This window comes from Orycteropus afer, unplaced genomic scaffold, assembly GCF_000298275.1.
Source record: "Orycteropus afer afer isolate SDZICR_OR568_19922 unplaced genomic scaffold, OryAfe1.0 scaffold00141, whole genome shotgun sequence".
NCBI classification, from domain to species: domain Eukaryota; kingdom Metazoa; phylum Chordata; class Mammalia; order Tubulidentata; family Orycteropodidae; genus Orycteropus; species Orycteropus afer.
Genome location: NW_006921728.1, coordinates 4,580,471 through 4,602,335, shown reverse-complemented (window position 1 = coordinate 4,602,335; position 21,865 = coordinate 4,580,471). Strand labels below are relative to the sequence as shown.

The window sequence follows — 21,865 nt, the reverse complement described above, 5'->3', positions numbered from 1 at the left end:
TTTTCATTACTAATGCCTCTTCTCATTAGTGTCTTTATAAATTCTATCTTCATTTATCTTTTGGGGTTGGAAACATTACATATAAACTTACAGATATATTTTAATACATACACACATACAGGGGAGCACTGGTAGCATAGTGGCTAAGGCACTTGACTGCTAACCAGAAGGCTGGCAGTTCAAACCCACCAGCCACTCCTCGGAAGGAAGGTTGGGCAATCCTACTTCCGTAGTGATACTGCCTCGGAAACCCAAGGAGGGGTCACTATGAGTCAGGGCTGACTCGACGGCACATAACAACAAACAACAACAACAACACACATACAGTAAGGGCTCTGGTGGTACAGTGGTTAAGCACTCGGCTGGCTAACTGAAAGGTCAGCAATTCAAACCCACTAGCAGCTCTGGTAGCATAGGCATTTGACTGCTAGCCAGAAGGCTAATGGTTCAAACCCACCAGCTACTCCTCGAAGAAAGACTGACCAATCTATTTCCATAGAGATATCGTCTCCAGTACGTATCATTAATGATGAGAGGTACGAAAATCTCCCCCCAGAAAGAATGGTCATAAGTGCAGTTCATTGTAACTGGAATATGACATAAATTGCCTTATATACAGGAGCTCTGGTGGCGCAGTGCCTAAGGCATTTGACTGCTAACCAGAAGGCTGGCGGTTCATACCCACCAGCCACTTCTTGGAAGGAAGGTTGGGCAATCTACTTCCGTAGTGATACTGCCTCAGAAAACCAAGGAGGGGTCGCTATGAGTCAGATCCGACTCAACAGTAATGAGTTTGGTTTGGTTTTTACCTGTATACACAGAAGGAACTAACTGGAAATTAACCACAGCAAAGCAAATAAAGACAAAAATTGTAAAAGAATTCAAAAGCTTAAGATGTTAAAGAGAATGTATGCTTTGAAATAAAAATTCTGTGAAAATGAGAAGCCAAGATTTTCGTGACAATATTTTGATAAGAATGCTCTAATTTAAGAAGATATTAATTGCATTAAATTTAAAAACATATAGAGAGTTTAGGGAGCTCTGGTAGCATAGTGCCAAAGGCACTCAACTGCTAACCAGAAGGCTGGCAGTTCAAACCCACCAGCCACTCCTTGGAAGGAAGGTTGGGCAATCTACTTCCGTAGTGATACTAACTCGGAAACCCAAGGAGGGGTCGCAATGAGTTGGATCTGACTTGACGGCACATAACAACAACAACAACAATATAGAGAGTTTACCAAGGAGCTCTGGTGGCTCAGTGCCTAAGGCATTTGACTGCTAACCAGAAGGTTGGCAGTTTAAACCCACCAGCCACTACGTAAAAGGAAGACCAGGCAATCTACTCCTGTAAAGATTTACCACCTAAGAAACCCAATGGGGGTTGCTATGAGTCAGAATGGACTCGATGGCAGTGGGTTTAGTTTTTGGTTTTTTAAGGGAGTTTACCAAACATTTCTCCTTTTTTCTAACATCCGTATCTGTTTAACCTAGTATTTTAATTTTTTTTTATTCTCACAGCCTATTTATTGTTATGTTTTATGCCATTTCTTTCTTGCTGGTTTATTTTTTTCCTTTGTTCAAAATTTATTTTTTTCCAAGCGTATTTCCTTTAAGAGATACATCCTAAATAAGGAATATGGGTTTGTATTTGAATAGCAGTAACATGCTGAATAAGGAGCTCTGGTGGCATAATGCCTAAGCAATTTTGACTGCTAAAGAGAAGGTTGGTGGTTCAAACCCACCAGGCACTCCATGGAAGGAAAACTGGGCAACGTACTTCCGTAAAGATTTACTGACTCAGAAACCCAAAGGGGATTGCTGTAAGTCGGACTTGATGGCAGTGAGTTTTTTTTTTAGTTTTAACATGCTGAATGGGCCAAATTGTAACAGTCCTTTACTTGGGAGGGTGGAGAAAGGCTTCCAACTCATCCTATTCATATTACTCCAGGACAAAATTAAAATAATAATTCAAAAGCAAAACAAGGAAAATAAATGTCTGGCATTTACTGAGAACTTGACTGTAGGTGGTCTGTTGGGCTCTTTCACAGCATATCCTCATTTCAATTTCATAGTCAGAGGTAAGAGGTCCTATGTTATACATGAGCAACCGCAGACTCAAAGACTGTAGTAACTTGCTCAAGTCATGGATCTGGGATTCACACCTATGCTACTCCTACTGTAACATGCTACTTCTCCAAAGGAGCACAAAACACAAAGAACTACAGTGGCATCTGACAATCATAAAAATTTCTCTTCTGCAATACTAAAACATAACTAGTAATAACATGCTAACATTTGTAATTCCTGTTACAGTTTGCAGTCCAATGACTAGAAGTTTAGAAAATACCTTTAAATAAAAACCTCACATAAAGGACTGCAGGGCTTTTGTAGGAAGTTAGGGCTCATGCTTTATGCTATGTCCACACCCCAACCTACTACAGAGGTATCAAGATGTATTTGATTGATATGTTTGTGGAATTTTTATATTTCTACTCAAAAGCAACTGAAGAAAAGACAATGTATTCTTTGGAGGCACAAGTATTTTGGAGGTACTTACCTTATCAACATTCATTCGCTTAAAGGATGCTTGCAGAAGTTTAAAATTGTGAATATACTCATGTTCCAACTTTGCTTGAAACTTTACTTTCTTCAAACTAATGCAGCCTGGAAAGAGCATGTCCATGAACTGGCAATAGGCTGCTCCTAGAAAGAGACAAGAAAAGGACTGGTGTGAGTGCCATTGAACCCGGCTGTGACTGGACTGCTAGGTGGAGGTAACCAATCTACGGAAGCTCCTGTCACTCAAGCAGAGCCCTTCTGGCCATGTGTGTTCCTCTCACCATGGTAGTCTACCTCCTTGTCCACAGGGGCTGGGGCCAGAGGGAAGAAACAATGCCTCTGCACAGACCTCCCTCTTCTCCATTCCTAGACACTGTGGTACCAACAGTGTGCTAACCAGGGCATCACCAGCTCCACGAACAATGAACAGAACCTCCTACTTCAATGCCAAGGAAATCAGGGTAAGAATAACTCTTCTTAGCTTCTATCAGAGAAAAGGAATGTATTTCTTTTTCATCTGGTTGCTACTGCTCAAAGACATCAAAATATATAAGCTTAAGAGAAAAACAGCAGAAAAAATTTCAACATGAGAGAACTGTAAGAGCTCTCATGAAATGTGTAGTTCAAAACACACACAACATATGCCCAAACTGTTCCACATCCATCTTGTAAATAACTTAGGTGAAACTGTGAAACTCAGTGATCTAGGATCAAAAATGGTTATACACACCAATTTAATTCTAGTCCAGAGCAATTAAGTTCCTAAGATGACATGAAGGATGAAGACCTGGACACTGGAACATACAGAGATTCAGAGTCATGCTGCTTATGACTGAGAGAAATATACATGACAGGAACATTCAATGAGTCCTCTGAGGCAATGGTCATAAGAAAAGATGATTATTAGTCTTTCTTTGATTTTTTTATGAAGAGTTCTTGGCATAGAGCAATTTCAACTAGAGAACCCTTGCAGTACCATATTTATTGAGTCACATGTCCTTAACTGGGCAATCCATGTCTATAGATACCACCTTGGTTTTTGGTTTTGAAAACCCAAGGAGGGGGGTCACTGTGAGTTGGAACCAACTCGATGGCAGTGAGTTTGGTTTCGTTTTTGGTTTATCTACTTAACAGTAAAGGCTAAAGGAATTTAGAAAAAAAAAATTCAAAGGAAGAATGGCAATTGGGTAACAAGAACAGGAACAGGCAGTTATTTTTGTGTTTTCTCTTTCCTTCTTTGCTGCCTCTGCATCTCTCTGTGTGTCTCTTTAAATAGTCTGATAATAAACCCTCCTATAACATGAAGAACTCTTTCTATCCCTCTCTATCAAATCTTCTCTGAGGATCCTTTTTATTCCATTCAGGGAATTAGCCTTTAGTTAGGGAACACCCACTCTGTTGCTGATGTCAAACAAATACCCAGCATCCTTTACTGAGACAGGCATCACAGATAAAGGAAAATAAGACACCCGGGGCTTAAGGACTGCTGGAACAGGAAATGTTGGGCAACTACTTCTTTGCAGATATAGGGATGAAATACAGGCCATAATAAATATCACCTCCAGAAGCCTGGCATCTCTCCAAGGCTTGCTCTTAGATGCTAATACCTGGAACACTAGTTAAGTTCCTAGTCAGGCAGATGAGTTTCTTAAAAACAAGGCAAGACAAAACCAAAAACAAAACATACTGGGTAGAGAAACATCATGTTCTGGGGGGAATTCGTATCGTCATCATCCAATTATTATTCAGTTCTTCCTTTTGAAGTGCCACGAGATGCATAAAATTTCAAACAGCCACTCTAAAGTTATTGTTATACAGATGAGAGTATCTAACAAAAAACTGTGTCATTATCTGCTCTTTGAAGAGTTATTTTCACTTTTGTAGAATTTAGCATAAAGTTTACCTATTGAGAGCCATGCATCTGTACTATATAGATACTTACAAACAAACCAACCAACCAAATCACTTGCTTTTCAAATTAAAAAGTAGCATACAGCTTTTAAACAACAAACTATCCAACACATTCTGAAGGGAGGGAGGGAGGGAGGGAGGGAGGGAAATCATCTCTAAGTTCATCATCCAGATACAATACCAGAAATAACAACGTTAGTGTTCTGGTGTATACCAATCTAATTATTTTTTTTGTATGTTTTCATTTTATTTGTAAATAATTTTTCCTTTAAAATATGATCATACTGTAAAAATGTGATTATATTATGCTGATTTTTTAAGTAAACTTTAAAAAAAAAAAAAAACAACTTAACAGATCACGATTCCCTTTCTGGGTCATTGAATATTCACTATCAACATTTTTAATGGCTTTCTGTTTTTTTATATCAGCTTAGCAACTTTCTTAAACCAAGATTACATAAATATTCATGTGTATTTTCTTCAAGTACTTTTATGGTTTCAAGTTTCATATTTAAATTCTGAATCCACGTGCAGTTTATTTTGGATTATGACATAAAGTATAGCTCTAATTTTAGTTATCCCAAATGTTAGTGGAAACCTGTCATTTTTGGCTTCCTAGCATTTGGTCAAGTTCCTATTTGAGGATGCTACAGTATCCTGCCTCCCAGCGTTGTAGCTGCTGAAGGTGGGCAGATGCCCTTTTCTCCACCCCCAGCAGGAGGGACAGGACTATGACCAAGGCTCTGCCTCTTGGATGGTCCTGCCTGGGTGTCAGAGTCTTAAGGGACTGACAGGAACATGCAGGGACCCTTAGAGTTGAGTCATGGTGGAATGGTGGGCTCTGGAGTCTCAAAGTAGAGACAGCAGCACAGTGGCTTCCTAACCACACTGCCCTTGTGCCAAAAAGGAGGCTCTGTTCCAGGCTTCTTAGCATCCTTCGGCTCCTGTCACCTGAGCATCATTCTCTCCTCTTTCCACTGACTCTGCACTACCCAATATCCTTCTTGTAAATTCCTTTTTGGCTTAGGCTCACCAGGGTTGGTTTCTGTTACTTTAAACCAAAAATGTTGATAAAGTTAGCTTGATGTTGAACAACATCGTTTAATAAATAATCTATACTTTCACCATAGATAGAAACACTACCTTCACCATAATTTTTATACATATATTTAGGTCTTTCTCTAGACTTCTAAAATCTGGATTTTAAAGCCTATCCCTTAGTGATAATTCCGTACTCTTAGCTGTTTAAATTCTATAATATGTGTTGCTATCTGTATAACTTCCCTTCTCTCAAAATCTTCTCATGCATTTATTATCTCCATTATATTTCTGAATATGTTGTACATGGTATATAGTTTAATAATAGTTTTAAAAGAAATCACTTATTTATTATCTATCTAGCCATTTAATAATAGAGCTGGAGATAAAATTCATATGACGGCATAAACTCCAACCTTTTAAAATGTACAATTTAAGTGGTTTTTAGCGTATTTATGGAGTTGTGCATCTACTACCACTATCTAATTTTAGAATATTTTCATCTCCTTAAAAAGAAACCCCATACTCTTGGGCAATCACTCTCCATACTCCTCTCCCTTCAGCCCCTGGTAACCACTAATCTATTTTCTGTTTCTATGAATCTGTCTATTCTGAAAATTTCAAGTAAATGAAATCATATAATATTTGGCCTTTTGGGTTTGGCTTATTTCACTTAGAATGTTTTCAAATTTCATGCATGTTGACTCTGCTGCATGAATACACCACATTTTATTTATCTAGTCATTGGTGATAAACACATAAACGGTATATATGATTCCAGTTACAAAAAGTATCCAGAACAGGCAAATGCCCAGAGACAAAAACTTATTAGTGATTACCAGATGCCAGAGGGAAGGAGAAATGGGCAGTTACCCTTAAGGGGTACCAAGTGTCTGTTTAGGGTGGAAATGGATGGTGGTGGTGCCCGCACAACATGGTGAGTGTAATTAATATCAGTGAACTGTCCACTTAAATATGGTTAGAATAGCAACTTTTTTGTTACATCTATTTTACCATAATACAATTTAATAAATTGGAAAACTTTCTGTATTTTTTGAGGATCTAGCAGTTGAACACTAAAGTAAAAATTGATTTGGTTAGAATCTTAACTGCAAAGTTTACTGTATGTATGTCCTGGGCTTTCTGTACCTTTCCTATGCATTTCAGAACCCATGAGCATTAAATAAGATGAATAAATGATCTTTAATGAGGAATGCAAAAAAGATATATTATCATTTCTAGAAATGGGTATATTAAATAAGCATTTAGGTATTACATGTCATATGTTCTAGAGTCAAAGGAGTCCCCGAGAACTCTCAAGAAATACTTTCAGAATTATGCTGAAGACATATTTCTGCAGCTTTTGGGTAGTCCATTTGGGCATTTTCAACTTCTGGTTCACCAAATCTTTTAGGGAATATGCCTATGAGAAATCATGGAAAGATACCTATAAAATCATGAAGAGATCATTTCATTTTTGCCAGATCCCATGACAATAGAATAAATCAGAATAAACAGACTTTTCAAAAGGAAATTTTTGAATAACAAAAAGGACGTGTTACTTAATGATAATAAATTTATGGAATATATTATGCCAAGAGGCAAACACTGCATTTGTATAAAACATGTAAAGCTTTCATATCTAATTTTAACATTTGGAAATGCGATAGTTAATCTTACGAGGTAAGTACTTTTCTTATCACCACCCTATTTTACAGATATGGGAATAAGGCTCAGAAAGTCTTCCAGCTAGTAAGTAGCAGGAGTGGAATTTAAACTTTGGCCTAAACTTCAATTTTTTTTTTTTTTTTTTAATTTGTCTTCTCTGTGCTGCTTCCATGAAATTATAAGTGAAAATACAATGGCTCAAAATGTTTGGAAATTTTTCTGGATTATAATTCTGTAAGGGGTTACAAAGGAAACTACAAGAGAGCATATGAACCATGCAGGCTGATGTCTGAGATGTTGGTGATACTTTTCCTATTCATAGTAGAATCTTGGTTGGATAGAGTGATCACTAACCTGCTCTAACATAGTGATTTCATATACAAGGGGATACATTCGTAAGAATTTAATTTGATACATATATATATAATGTGTATTTAAAGTATATAAGTATTATATATACACACACACACACACACACATATACATGTATAATTATACATCTTATTACTGTTAAAATTTCACAGTACTTTTATAGAAATGCGACACATTCTGTGGAGAAGATGTCAGCCATACTGGGTTCTGTCGTGAGCAGCAACTCAAATTGTCCATCTCATTTTTCCAAGGATATATTATACAGAGACACTGATATCATCCAGGAATTTACTTACAGTTTTCCACTTTCCATAATCTTGCTTGATATTAAATGGATGGTTAGAAGAAAAGAATGACAAGTTTAATTTTGGATACATCTATGCTATTATAGGCATCATTACAGGAATCATTACAGCTAAATGATTTATATAGAAGCTTATTCTCTCAAGCTAAATAAATGAGGACAAGGGAAAGGAAGAGAGGGGTTAGAGAACTGAACTGCTGGTTTGTAGATGTGAGCCTTGATTCTGGATGGGCTATGACATGTCATCATGCTCCTCTAAACTAAAAGTATCTTATCTGCAAAATGTCAGGACTGGGTAGACCTCTGAACTGTAAAATGAGGTGATCCTGTATTTCAGTTTGTCATCAACTTCTCTTTTTAGGGAAAAAGCAGTTCTGCTAATTAGCAATCAATAATGTTTCATCTTCATGTAACTAAGACATCTGCCAGCACTCTTCATCCTAGCCACCATCATCTTCTGTCCTAGTGAACAGCATACTGTTGCATCTAGAGGGATACAGTCTGAGGTCCACACATGCCCTTTGTAGATAAAGCCCTGGTGGCCCTATCTTCCATGTATACCTTTTTGAGCTCTTCATTTAGACTTTCAGCAACATAACAATATTTTTTCATCTTTAATATTTCAATATTAAAAATGATGTCTTTCATACCAGAACATTGTTTATGCAATAGTCACAATTAATCCCAGCTCTGTCTCTGCATTGAGACCCACTGCACTCAGTTGCTTGAATGGACAGTGCTGCAGGACCACATCTGTTATCAGAGCCCAAAGCTCATGCGGAAGCAAGTATTTCCCTTTGGGAAATCAGGGCTTACTAAAGGGCAGAGTAAGGCTGCAAAACACAGGTTACACATTCCAATACACCAGCAGACTCTCTCTACCTATACAAATACAAAGCTTGAAGAGTTTAATGGCAATTGTGAGAAAATGCTTTGAAAGATGAACATTTGAAAGGTTCTGAAAATTCCAAAGTTCAACTGTTTTGTTCTAACCCTACAAAAAAACATGATTAAATTACTAGTAATTCTGTCTTGTTTTCATAGACATCTTTCACAGTCCTGGCATGAACAAAAGTTTGGGATCTTCAATTACCAAAGTATTATTGCACTCTGTTAAAGTGAACTTGGGCTACTGCTGATTTCACCTGCCCTGCGTCACAAACGCAAGAAAATAAAGAGCCAGAGCTCAGAAATCTGGTTTCAACTGAGCCTGTTTCCTGGAATTCCCATGGACCTCAACTGAGCTTCCTGCTTCTTCCCACCAATTTGGAGCCATATTAGAAACTTTTTTTTTCATACTGCAAATAAGTCCCAAAGACAAGTAGTTTTCAAACTGATTCCACACAGAGGAAAAGAAAGATTCCGATTCCCAGAGACACAGAAATAGGAGGCTGATGTGGTTTGCACAGAGGGCTGAGAAGCACCCCATCCCATTTCCTTTCCACACACAGAACAAGCTGTCAATGAATATTTTCATCTCTTTTTCTTTATTACAAAGAGAAGCTAGCAACCATTATTCAGGCAAATGGATTTTTTAAGATGATCAGCAGATGAATTAAAAGGTTTTGCCAAATCATGCAGTTGGGCTTTCAAGTGATAAATGTCCTCAGTTATAATTTTTTAAAAACTAATTTTATGATATAAAAACCTTAAGAATTTTAAGACAGAAGCAAATTACAGCTAGAAGAACCAATATTCTCTATTTACAACTTGTCTTCAAGAACCAAGAATACTCAAAACAAAACAAAATAAAACCCATGGCCATCAAATCAATTTGGACTCAAAGTGGCCCTACAGGACAGAGTAGAAGTGCCCCATAGGGTTTCCAAGGCTATATACTTTTATGGAAGCAGACTGCCTCATCTTTCTCCCATGGAGCTACTGGTTTCTAACTGTTGGCCTCTTGGTTAACAGCCGAATGCCTTAACCACTGCACCATTAGAGCTCCTTTAAAAAGTAAAATTATCTTTAAATCAAACTTTTATTAAGAAACTTGCAGAGCAGTATTAATAGTGAAAGATGCTGTGGAGAAAATTCATCAGATACTGAAATCCTTTAACTGAATTGATATAAAAATGTTTCTTTATAGGAAAGCAACGGTGTTTCTTAGTAACATGGAAGCATGAAGACCATTTTTCTGTATCTTTCAAAAGGCAATTTCAATATGGTGAAGTTCTACATATTAAATGTTGTTGTTGTTGTTATGTGCCGTCGAGTCGGCCCCGACTCATAGCGACCCCTCCTTGGGTTTCCGAGGCAGTATCACTACGGAAGTAGGATTGCCCAACCTTCCTTCCGAGGAGTGGCTGGTGGGTTTGAACCACCAGCCTTCTGGTTAGCAGTCAAGTGCCTTAGGCACTATGCTACCAGGGCTCCCACATATTAAATAGTCCTTGATTAAGATTTAGGGCCAATATTTTCCTTACAGAGTAAATTTTAGAGAAATAGAGATTATAATAGTTGAAGTATTCATATTGAAAAGAACTGATATATTTTTAAAAATTTATTTTACTTTTGTTACTGAGACTATACACAGAATATACATCAACTCAACAATTTATACATGTACAGTTCACTGACACTGATCACCTTCTTCAAGTCGTACAATCACCCCCATCCTCCTTTTCCAAATTATTCCTCCCCATTAAACTCACTTGTCTTAGTTTCCTAGCTAAGCTTTCAAGTTGCTATTGCTAATTCGATCCCATAGAAGCTGCTTCTTAAAAGAACACTATGCTCAAGGAAGATGTTCTTTACTAATTAAGCTTAAACATCGTTTGATTTTAAGAAAACTTTCAGGTGATATGTTTGGTTTAAGGTTTAAAGATAATCTCAGGGCAGATGATCTGTTTTGGTGGTTCAGCCTCCATGGCAACAAAAAGTCTGGATTTTATAGGAATTAAAAATTCTGTTCCACATTTGCTCCCTTTTGATTAGGACTGTTCTGCACAATCTTTGATCAAAGCATTCTGTAACGGTGGTTTGGTAGCATCCAGTTCTTCTGGTCCCATGGCAAAGGTGGCAGTTGTTCACAGAGGCAGAGGGCTGATATTTTAAGAGCAGTATTTGTGAAAAAAATCTTCATTGAAATTAACTATTATTATCATGCCTTCTGTACTAAAAATGGGAATGCAAAAAACACCGAAGTTTAACTGAACTATTTGCATTTGTTTTATTCAATCAAACAGTAATGACCCTATAACTTATCTTGCATTTTAATGCTAAAGGAAAAAAAAAGGTCAACCTGCCTATTGATTCATCAATACAGAAAAAGATGTAGTTAAGTGGGGAAATAAAGATATGGTCAGTGAAGCGCAATCTTGTTGGTTTGAAACATCTCTTTTCTGATGTCCAGTTCTTGGTGCTCAGTTCACCTTTAGTTTTCAACACAAGTAATTTCCTTTAGAGTAATGTGCTCATGAGATTTTACTAAAACAAGCTGACACACCTGTTTTGTATGCTAAGATCTGGTGTCAACACAAAAATCAAGGATGAAAGAAGCAGGAGAGGAGCTTGGAGCACAAGTGAGGAATGGTGCATAGGACACAATGTACTGGCTTTCAGGGCATCTGATACTGAAACTGGCATCGAGATGTCCCAGAGGCTGGAGCCTGAGACCAGAGCTAAAGTTAGAATTTGGCACTCCTGACCAAGAAGAAAGGGAGACATCAAAAGCCTTTATTACAAATGAAGAACAAGTTAGATAGCTACATATGGAACCTGTTCTCGAGAGGTCAGAAGTCAGTCTTCTTAGTACTAGGGTCATCAAAATTGAAAGTCCCGTAGAGACAGTATTATGGAATAAATTTTTCTTTATGTACAAGCATGTATTTTCACACATTTGTATTATCTTCTCTATTTTCATGAACAAAAACATTTAAAAAAAATAATGAAATTACATTACTATGTAAAAGGGAGAGATTTAAATTAAGAATAGTTTCAGCAGGACACCAGAATCTGAAATGATACGAAATTTCCCTTCTAACTTTTGTGGTTACAGCTCACCACTAAAGAAATGCCATCTGTAGGTGACATAGAGAAATGCTGCTTTATTTATGATGAACGAATAGACCAATAAATTTGTGAAATATGATTTTGATTTCAAAGAACCATCTACCTCAGTTTTGAGAGACCAGTGAAATATACACGAAACCCCTACCAAAACAGCAAATGACTCTTAATTAAGTGCTAAATCATATGGCACACATACTGAGAGAGTTGTTCCAAAGATTCCACCCAATAAAAACCCACAGAAGAGTACTACTGTATCAGATAAAATCAAGTCAAACTTGCATTGTAATTGCCAATCTTCAAGGAGCTTAACCTCTAACATTGTAGGCTTACAACAAATATTCAGTGTCTCTAAGAATTTACAGAGCTATAAAAATTCAAGAAGAGCAGCTCATATCTGGTTCAAGGTGATAAGGAAGAAGGAGATGGTAACATTTGACATGCCCCTCAAAAGAGGCATTCCAAGCAAAGATAATTAGAACCTACAGGTAAAAGGTGGGTTTAGGGAAGTGCAAGCTAAAGTTAGGGGAGCCGTAGAAGAAGTAAACATGGGGAAGTTGGACTGGGAGCACATTGCTCAAAGCTTTAAAGGCCAGGAACAGTGCCTTATAGTTAATTTTGTAGGCAGTGGGGAACTAACAATGATTCCTACACATGAGTGTCTTTAGAGCAAAGTGTCTACATGATGCCATTTTGAAGCTCCAATTTTAAGAACATATCTTTTGTTAGGCCAAATGAGATTAAGGGTTTATACATGTTCCCTAGTTTCTCAAGGAAATTTTACTAAATCATTGCTCACATCATTCAATCAAGTTATGTATGAATGGCCACTATATGAGCTCCAGGTTTTGTAGTCGAAGGAGAGGCTTTTGGTATGCTGTGTAAGAGAAAGTGGATGAGTGAACGTCTGCAAACATATGTACACAATGCACCCATCTCGGGTAGCTCTTTTTTGTGGCCGAGATCACTGACCCTGGGACTGGGACCAAAAGTGTGAAGGTTCTTCCATGGATCTAAGCCACTTTACCCTCTTCCCCAAGGCTTGCTGGTGGACAGCTTACTAAGTCTCCCCTACCCTTACCCAGTCCACCAGCCCTCATCCACACCAATAACATCTTGTACCTCAGTGCTCTAGAGAGCACTCTCTTCCCCACAGCTCCCTGAGAAGAGACCCACTGGCCAGGGGGTGGTATCACAGGAAGCTCCCAGCAACTAAAGAGGAATTCAAGAGTAACCACCACACAACATTCATGAGAAATGTAATACATAATACAGCAGAATACTCTTCTAATATGATTTGCTTTCTCTACATTTCACAGCCTAATTCTATAATACTTTGCTTTTCCAAATACAATTCTAGTATTAGAAGGAATCCAAGTTAGTAAGAGATGAGGAAGCATTTGCTTCAAAGATTAAATCATATCACCACAGAAGAAATACAAGAATGGAATTGAATTTTAATAATAAAATAGATGAGAAATCAGGAAGAGAGTGTTTTGCTATTGATGTTTTACAGTGGATTTAACATAATTATGTGTAATTTTAAAGTTGACAAGCACATTTTCACTAAAATTTAGTTCCTTCTACAGTTTTCTAAAGTTCTTCCATGAACTGGGATACAAATGGAATCTAGGAGAAATGAAAATGGAGAATGACAGGCTTCTTATGGAGAATGTTAAGAGAAATGTCAAGAAACAATACTGGCATTAGCTTCATATTGACCTGCGTCTTACTGTCAAATAATTTAGTCACAGAAGTTTAGGAGTGTTAGCACTTGGGTAAGAACACACCCTTGGGAAGAGACGGGACAAATAAAAAGAGGTAACTTGCTATCTTTCAGATTACGTAATGGTTTCAGGGCGGAAAAAACTCAATCTGATGGTTATTTTAACAGTTGCCAAGCAATTCAATTATTCAGTTTCCAGGTATGCAATTCTAACATGTCCAAACACTTGACAGTCATCTCTGACACTCCTTTTTATAGTGACTATACATCTGATAAACTGTAAATGTTAAAACACAATTCAGGAAAAAAAAAAGTCAGAATGTCCTTTTGAAGAACAGCAGGATTTGGGGACACTGAGCTTGATCACCTCAACTGTATGGAAATTAGTCGGCCTACTAATATTTCCAATATTCACACACACACACACACACAGACGGACCATTAGTGTTCTAAGCTGTCCGATGGTTTGACATCTACTTTTGTCCAGGAACCTTGTTCTACTTTTACTTTGTAATCAGGTAAAGTAAAAAACAAAGAACTTGTATGCTCTGGATACAAACCTGTGCATGGAGAACTCTGGTAGCAAAGGAATAGGTCCCAACTGGGTATGATCGCTATTTTTTTTTAAATTTATTATTGTATCTCATTTCCTTAGCCTATCATCTAATACCCTGTAGGTGCTCAATAAATATTTGCTGACCACAGGAATGAATGAAGCAATGTGTAGAACATCAAAACAATATTTAAATAGTACCTATTGGGAGCTCTAGGAGCTCCGGTAGCGTAGTACCTAAGGCACTTGACTGCTAACCAGAAGGCTCGCGGTTCAAACCCACCAGCCACTCCTCGGAAGGAAGATGGGGCAATCTACTTCTGTAGTGAAACTGCCTCGGAAACCCAAGGAGGGGTCGCTATGAGTTGGGTCTGACTCAATGGCACATAACAACATTTGGAGCTCTGGTAGCATAGTGCCTAAGGCACTTGACTGCTAACCAGAAGGCTGGAGGTTCAAACCCACCAGCCACTCCTCAGAAGGAAGATGGGGGGCAATCTACTTCCATAGTGATACTGCCTCGGAAACCCAAGGAGGGGTCGCCATGAGTCAGGTCTGACTCGACAGCACATGACAACAACAACAACATGGATTGAATTATATCCCCAAAAAATATGTGTTGTAAATTCTAATCTCTGTAACTGTAGTTAAGGAGCTCTGGTGATATAGTGGGTAAGGTGTTTGGCTGCTAATCAGAAGGTCAGAGGTTCAAACCCACCAGATGCTCCATGGGAAGAAGCTGAGGCAATCTACTTCCGGAAAAATTTACAGCCTTGGAAACCCAATGGGGATTTTTAAGAGTTGGAATCAACTCAATGGCAGTGTATTTTTTTGTAGTTATAATCACCTTTGGGAAAGGGTTGTTTTTGTTATGTTAATGAGGCAGGATTACCGTAGGGTTTATCTTGACTCAATGGCTTTTGCAATACAGATGAGATTAAACAAGGGAGCAGAGCAGAGATGGGGGAAGAGAGATGCCAAGCCTGAGAAGATCACCCAGGAGCAGAGCCTCAAAAGAGGCAAAGACTTCCCTCCAGAGCTGACAGAGACAGAAAGCCTTCCCCCAGAGCCAGCACCCTGAATTTGGACTTCTAGCCTCCTGAACTGTGAGAAAATAAATTTGCTTGTTAAAGCCATCCACTCGTGGTATAGTATCTTTATTCAACATTTCCATCTTCTCCTCCACTCTGCCTGAATCCTATCCATATAAAAAACCTAGGCTGAAGAGCATTTCAAAGAAATTCACCTTCATAAATATTTATTGACTATCCACTAAACTTGCAAGGCTCTGTTCTAGGGCCAAAGACTCAAACAATGGTAAGACAAGATACTTTTCCTAGACTGTAATAATTTTTCCTTTCTTTGAAAACTACAGCATTTATTACTTGAAACGCTGTTGTTAGGTGCTATCCAGTTTTTGACTCCTAGTAACCCCATGTGACCGAACAGAACTGCCCATAGGGTTTTCTAGGCTGTCATATTTATGGGAGCAGATCACCAGGTGTTTCTCCTGCAGAGGTGCCAGCTGGGTTCGAACTGCCAACCTTTTGGTTAACAGCTGAGTGTTTAACTGTTGCACCACCGTCCTTCTTCTGCTGCCTTGGATCCTAATATAAGTTTCAGATGTCTTATGCATGCATGGCCATACATGCACTTTACCTGCTTTCTGCCTTGTTCAAATATTTTCTGCCTAAAATGTCCTTTTTGTTCCCCACCACCATGGTGCAATGGTTAAGTGCTAGGCTGCTAACTGAATGGTTGGAGGTTCAAACCCACCCAGTGGCTTCATGGGAAAAAGACCTGGTGCTCTGCTCCTGCAGAGATTACAGTCTAGGAAACCATAAGGGGCAGCTCAATTCTGTCACATGGGGTAGCTAAGAGTTGGAATCAACTCAACAGCATAGAACACCACTATCACAACTGACTAGAAACTTCTTATTCTTCAAAGCTCAGCTTACATATCACCTATTCTGTTTCCAGTGCAAAACTGTCTCACTCTAAGGGCTACAGGGGCCTGACAACTGTTTGATTTGCATTTTCAGTAGCTATCTCTCCAAGCTGAATGGTCAGTAGCCCTTAAGACTGGGGATGGTGTCAATTCATCTTTCAACTATGCTAGCACTGTATCTGCTACATATACAAACCATAATGCTAGACTTTCTATGTGGAAAAGGTTCAGGAGCTGCAAACAGCTGGGAGGTTGGTATGAGAAGAGCCGACAGAACTGGAAGGGAAGAAGTAACTATTCACAAATGTTGTGTTCACCCATTCCTTTATAGAAGACTAAGAAACATCAACTTTCTACATTCAAGGAGTGAGAGCAGCATGTCTCTTAGCATAGCTACTACAGGGTAAGTTTATTAACTGAATTGAATATATGGAAAACAGTGATAGCTAGCTTGACAAACAAATCTTTTGGGGAAACAAGATTGTAACACGATCATTTCAAACGTAGTGCCTAAGGCATCTGACTGCTAACCAAAAGTCTGGTGGTTCAAACCCACCAGCCACTCCTCAGAAGTGGGCAATCTACTTCTGTAGAGATATCACCTCGGAAACCCAAGAAGAGGTTGCTATAAGTGGGACTTGACTCAATGGCAGTGAGTTTGGTTTTTTTGCTATTTTTCTCAATAACATGGAAAGAAGGAAAATGAGGTTGTGAAGTCCTTTCACGTTCAAGCTTGTTCAAGCCTGGGTTCAACTCGAGGAAAAGGCCATACTCTGGGGATTCAAATGGGGATCATGCACACACGTCTGCTGTGTCTACTGTTGTTGTTATGTGCCGTCGAGTCATCTATAAGGAGGCACGATCCTGGCTGTTGATTCACCAGCCAGGAATTATTCTAGAGAACTGAAAAGCTCTTCTAAGGTAGGTGAGGACAGCTCAGTGCCACACCTCATCTTACTTGGAAGGGAAGAGAAGTAAGAGCAAGAGAGGAAGGATGCAGAGAGGTAGGGAAGATCTTTTCCCGCCTCACTCCTGGTAGGCAGAGCAAGAAGTGAGCATGAGACCTGCAGCTAATGTCTGTATGTTCCTACCAGTGTCTTTCTACCTTTGGTAAGAAAGTTCTTGATGTTGATGACGCCACTGGGACACACCCTTGTCATCAGAATTACCAGATGTGTCTCATATCTTTAATTAGAATGAGGTTTAAAGGGTGGAGACTCAAACTTCTGCGTCCTCTCTTCCTGGAAGAGTCGATCTTTAATGGGTTCCTGATGAAAGGATATGGAAAAGATCAGAAAGACACACTCATACAACCACCTACCATATCCAAAGCTACCAGACAGCAGTGAGAGCGGCAGGCTACGGCACAGGGGATCCCTGTTGTAGAATCAGCTGTGAACACTTCTCTGAGTCTTTGAAAAATTCCACATGGTTGTCATAAGAATTAAAATAAATAATACTTATAAAAATAGTATACTGAAAATGGGAGATAGATATAAAAGCTGAGGTATTATGACATCATTATACCCTAAAGCATATAACTATGTATTATATGACAGGTTACAATAATCAGAGCTATAAAAATGAATGGGCTTGAATTGGACTGTTTCAGATATGAAATATAACTCTCTAAAATGCATTTCTTAGATTTAAAGGGATAAGAACCAAAGAACAAAATAAAGTCCTTGACCTCCCACCAGCACAGAAAGGTATGAACACATTCCTAAGACCTTCCAGTTTATCAACATTTGAAACTTCTTCAATCCTTACGTCTTTCCCCCCGTAAACATATGAGGTGCTTAAGTAATCACAAATTCATTTATAGAAGGAAATTATTTTCCTAAAATTTATGTTCCTTCTGTTAAAGTCTTTAGATTTTAACTAAAAAGAAGAAAAAAAGGAAAGGAAAAAAGTAGTATGAATCCAAAATCATGTTTTATAAAGAACAAATCCATAAGTAAAGTAATTGACATCTTTAGCAAATTCAAAATAACTTTCTATTGTGTTGGAACATACATGTTGTTGTTGTTAAAACTTGTTTTTATAGATCTTGATGAATGATTTCAAAATAAGCATATGGTGATATGCTTTAAAAGTAAGCATCTTATAAAACAGAGACAATGTCACAGGAGAAGGGGCTCGTAAGGCTTCTTTAATTAGAATTATGAATTATAAATGAGTCTTAAAGCCCACCATGTTCTTGGACTCTAGCCTTGTTTCCTACCCCCTAACTGATCCCTGGGACCATGGAGTGAGTGCTGGGGCTTCAGTGGTTCACTGATTGGTCTAAGCCATATACTCTTATCAGTATCACCTTGAAAAAAATCCAACACCTTTTGATTACCTGCTCCATGTACAACAGTTCTCATATTTAGAGCCATTCGTGGTTTTTGAGCATTCATAGTTCTTACTACAGTAGGTTAGAAGAAAAAGAACCTGAGCCTAAGGGGGAAACTGTGTGATAAAGAGTTAGTGAATGAATGACATAGTTAATGAGAATCCTGAAGACCTCATTCATCTATGACATCTGGGAATTTTCCCAGATAAGGGAAAATGACAAGACGGGGAAGGCTAGAATTTAACTAATGGTACTGCTTTGCAAAATTTAGATAATTATTAAAATTTTTGTGATCTTATTGTGAATTCTCAAAGGCAATCATTAATTTATATTTCTAATAGGTCACCATTCCTATTAGGCACCATATTAAGCTCATTTTGATTAAAGAGCCTTAATTTTTTTGTGAAGTGTATATACTACCAGCCTTCAATAAAATAATTACATTACAGGTGATCTATTTCCCATAGCCTGTTTTTTTTTTTTTTTTTTAAATCCACTATTTATATTTATTTATGCCATGAGACCAGAAGGGACTCCAGTAGAAATGAGTAATAACAGAAAGGACTTACAGTGTGACAATGCTAATGTGGGCCCATGACAGCTATCCAGCTAGAGAACTGAGCAGTTATCACTGAGGCCTGGCTTTATGGAACTGAAAAACATCTGTTACATTCTTCCCAAAGAAGTGGCAATTCTGTGGCTTCCCGTGAATATCCCACATGTACACATAGTTGATTTAAACAAGCAAAGACAATTTTCACAAATCCATATGATGAGATCATCAGGAAAAACCCTTTACATTTCCCTTGGAGAAGATGACATGCTTCACTTATTTCAGTTCTGTACCTAGTATGAGCCATGCCTAGGACTGACTTGAGACCTCATGCTAAAAAAGAAAGGCCTCCATGAACAAATGCCTCCTCTGCCATGAGACCAGAACTGGATGGTGCCTGGCTACCATTACTGAACATTTTGATCAAAGAGTCTATAGGAGAATCCTGATCAAAAGGGGTAAAATGTAGAACAGAATTTCAAATTCTCATGGACATCACACTTTCTGGAGCCATGGAGACCAGATGAACCCCTGAAACTACTAATTGAGAAAATCTTGAAATCTTAAACCAAAAATATTCCCTGAAGTCTTCAAATCAAACAATAGTTTATTCAGCTTAGGAGCTCTGGTAGTGTAGTGCCTAAGGCACTTGACTGCTAACCAGAAGGCTGACGGTTCAAACCCACCAGCCACTCCTTGTTAGGAAGGTTGGGCAATCTACTTCTGTAGTGATACTGCCTCGCAAACTCAAGGAGGGGTTGCTATGAGTCGAGGTCGACTCGACAGCACATAACAACAACAACAGTAAAACATATCTGCCTTGAACATTAGCTCTTTTAAGAACTACTGATATAAAATCAGATTGACAACAGCAACTTGAAAAACTACATAGGAAACTTAGGGGGCAGTGAGTTTATGTTAATGGAGGAGGAACAATTCAGAAAAGGACGATGGTTGCAAAACTTGAAGAATGTAATCAATGTTACTGAATTGTACATGTAGAAACTGTTGAACTGGTGTATGGTTTGCTGTATATAATCTCTATAACAATAATAATTTTTTTTTTTTTTTTTTAAAGAAAGGCCTCTCTAGCTTGTGGCATTAGGATGGATGAAACTAATTACTCCAACTTATCCTGCAAACTGGGTCACCACATGTGGCTCCAGAGTGAGGAGGGCATTTCTGAGTTGTTCCCCAGGCTGTGGCCATTTCACGTCACCCAGGTAGCACCCAGCCATGCCCAGTAACTCTGAATGTCGTTCCCCATTGGCTGGCCTTCCCCCCTTCATTTATTTCTTCCTTTGCATGCTCAAAGCTCTTCTAAAATAGCACTTACCACACAGCGTGCCTCTAGCCATCTGTGAGGCAGAACCCTGTGGCATCAAGCTTTTCTAGGACACTGACTACACGTTATTAATCACCAGGTTCTCAGGGCCTAGCCTCAAAACTAGAGCTCAAAACAGTCATGTTAAACAAAACTAAACTGATTATGAGAACTGAACGCAGGAATGATGATGTGGCTGATTGCTTTCAAAGATATATCATCCATATGTAAAAATAATTATGGGGCAGTTTGAAAAATGAAGGTGAATACATACACACTTTTTTCTACTATTTAGGGTTATTTAACCACTATTTAGTGGTTAACCCTAACCACTAGTTAGGGTTAGCATTACAAAAAGTAGTAAACAGAAAAAAGAAAAGGAAAAAAAAATAACCCAAGAATAATAAAAATAAAAACACTAAATTAGATTTCTTTTCCATAACGAAGTATCAAGATATATGTGAATAAACAAACTTAGAAATAATAGGAACCACTGTATTCTAATTCTGCTCAAAAAATAAACTTCCTTTCAACTATTGCATTAATGGAGACATTCATATTTTACCCACTGCAGCAACTGAAACTGAAACTGGACCCTTATCTCATTACCCAACTTACTCATTTTTTGCCACTTTTCTCTCCAATTAGTTGGCATGTTGAGACCAAGCAAACTGATTTTGAAATTAGTTTAAACCAAATGAAAATCGAGAGAACTGTCATAAAAAAAAAAAAAAAAAAAAAAAAACTATTTATCACAAATATGAATAACATTCCATTATAATGCAATTACATCTCTAACAATAGTAACACAATTTAGGATGACTTAACTTTCTTCCAGCAATAACAGTCTATGATTTTGTAAAGCTAAATAAGCTCTTGAGCTTACAGACACTGACTGAATAGCCTTACTTGGTTTCAGTGCAAGAGTGCTACCAGAGAAACCCTACTAAATTTAGACTCTGAGCTGATTTCATCACTAACCTGTCCTCATGACAGGAGAAAGGCGGCACAGGGGACGCCACATGAGACTGGGTTCAGTCTATGTAATAAGGACAGTTCTATGGCCAAAAATGGTCACAGAAAAACTCTCTGCTGGACTCAGGACAAACTGCCTGCAGGGTAAACCTGGAGCACCTGTATTACAGGCCCTGGGCACGGCTGACAGCCACACCTGTGTAGAACCCTAGAGTGGTACTGTAAATCCCAGTTCCTTACACGAGGGACTGAATGATAAAAGTGACTGCAATACAATCAGCCAAATTCAGAAGCTTTCCTGGAAGAAGAAATTATGAGAAACTTTATCCAAGACAAAGCTTGAAACAATCTGGAGAGGCATAAATTGAAATAAATCCTGATAGTTTTTCTTTCCTTTTTTTTAAAACTAGTCAAGGAAGTCAGACAGAGGAACAGTCAGCCACAGGGACCCAGGTGGGGGGGATACGAGAGGTTTCCAACAGCAGGATAGGCTTGTCTGTCGGTTTGTCCTACTGTGGTGACATGTAGACGTGAGTTTTGAGGCTGAGCCTCTGGTGTTTAAAACCCAGCGAGATGCACCTGGTG

At 38.4% G+C, this 21,865-nt stretch overlaps 1 protein-coding gene across 1 annotated transcript in view; it reads right to left on the bottom strand.

Annotated features, from left to right (window-relative positions):
- The window catches only part of MAPRE2 (microtubule associated protein RP/EB family member 2), a 115,287-nt gene that overhangs the window by 45,989 nt on the left and 47,433 nt on the right, over nucleotides 1-21,865 (bottom strand). Inside the window, exon 3 of the mRNA XM_042781632.1 lies at nucleotides 2,558-2,703. Coding sequence (XP_042637566.1) covers nucleotides 2,558-2,703 — 146 coding nt within the window. The remainder of the gene's footprint in view (nucleotides 1-2,557; nucleotides 2,704-21,865) is intronic.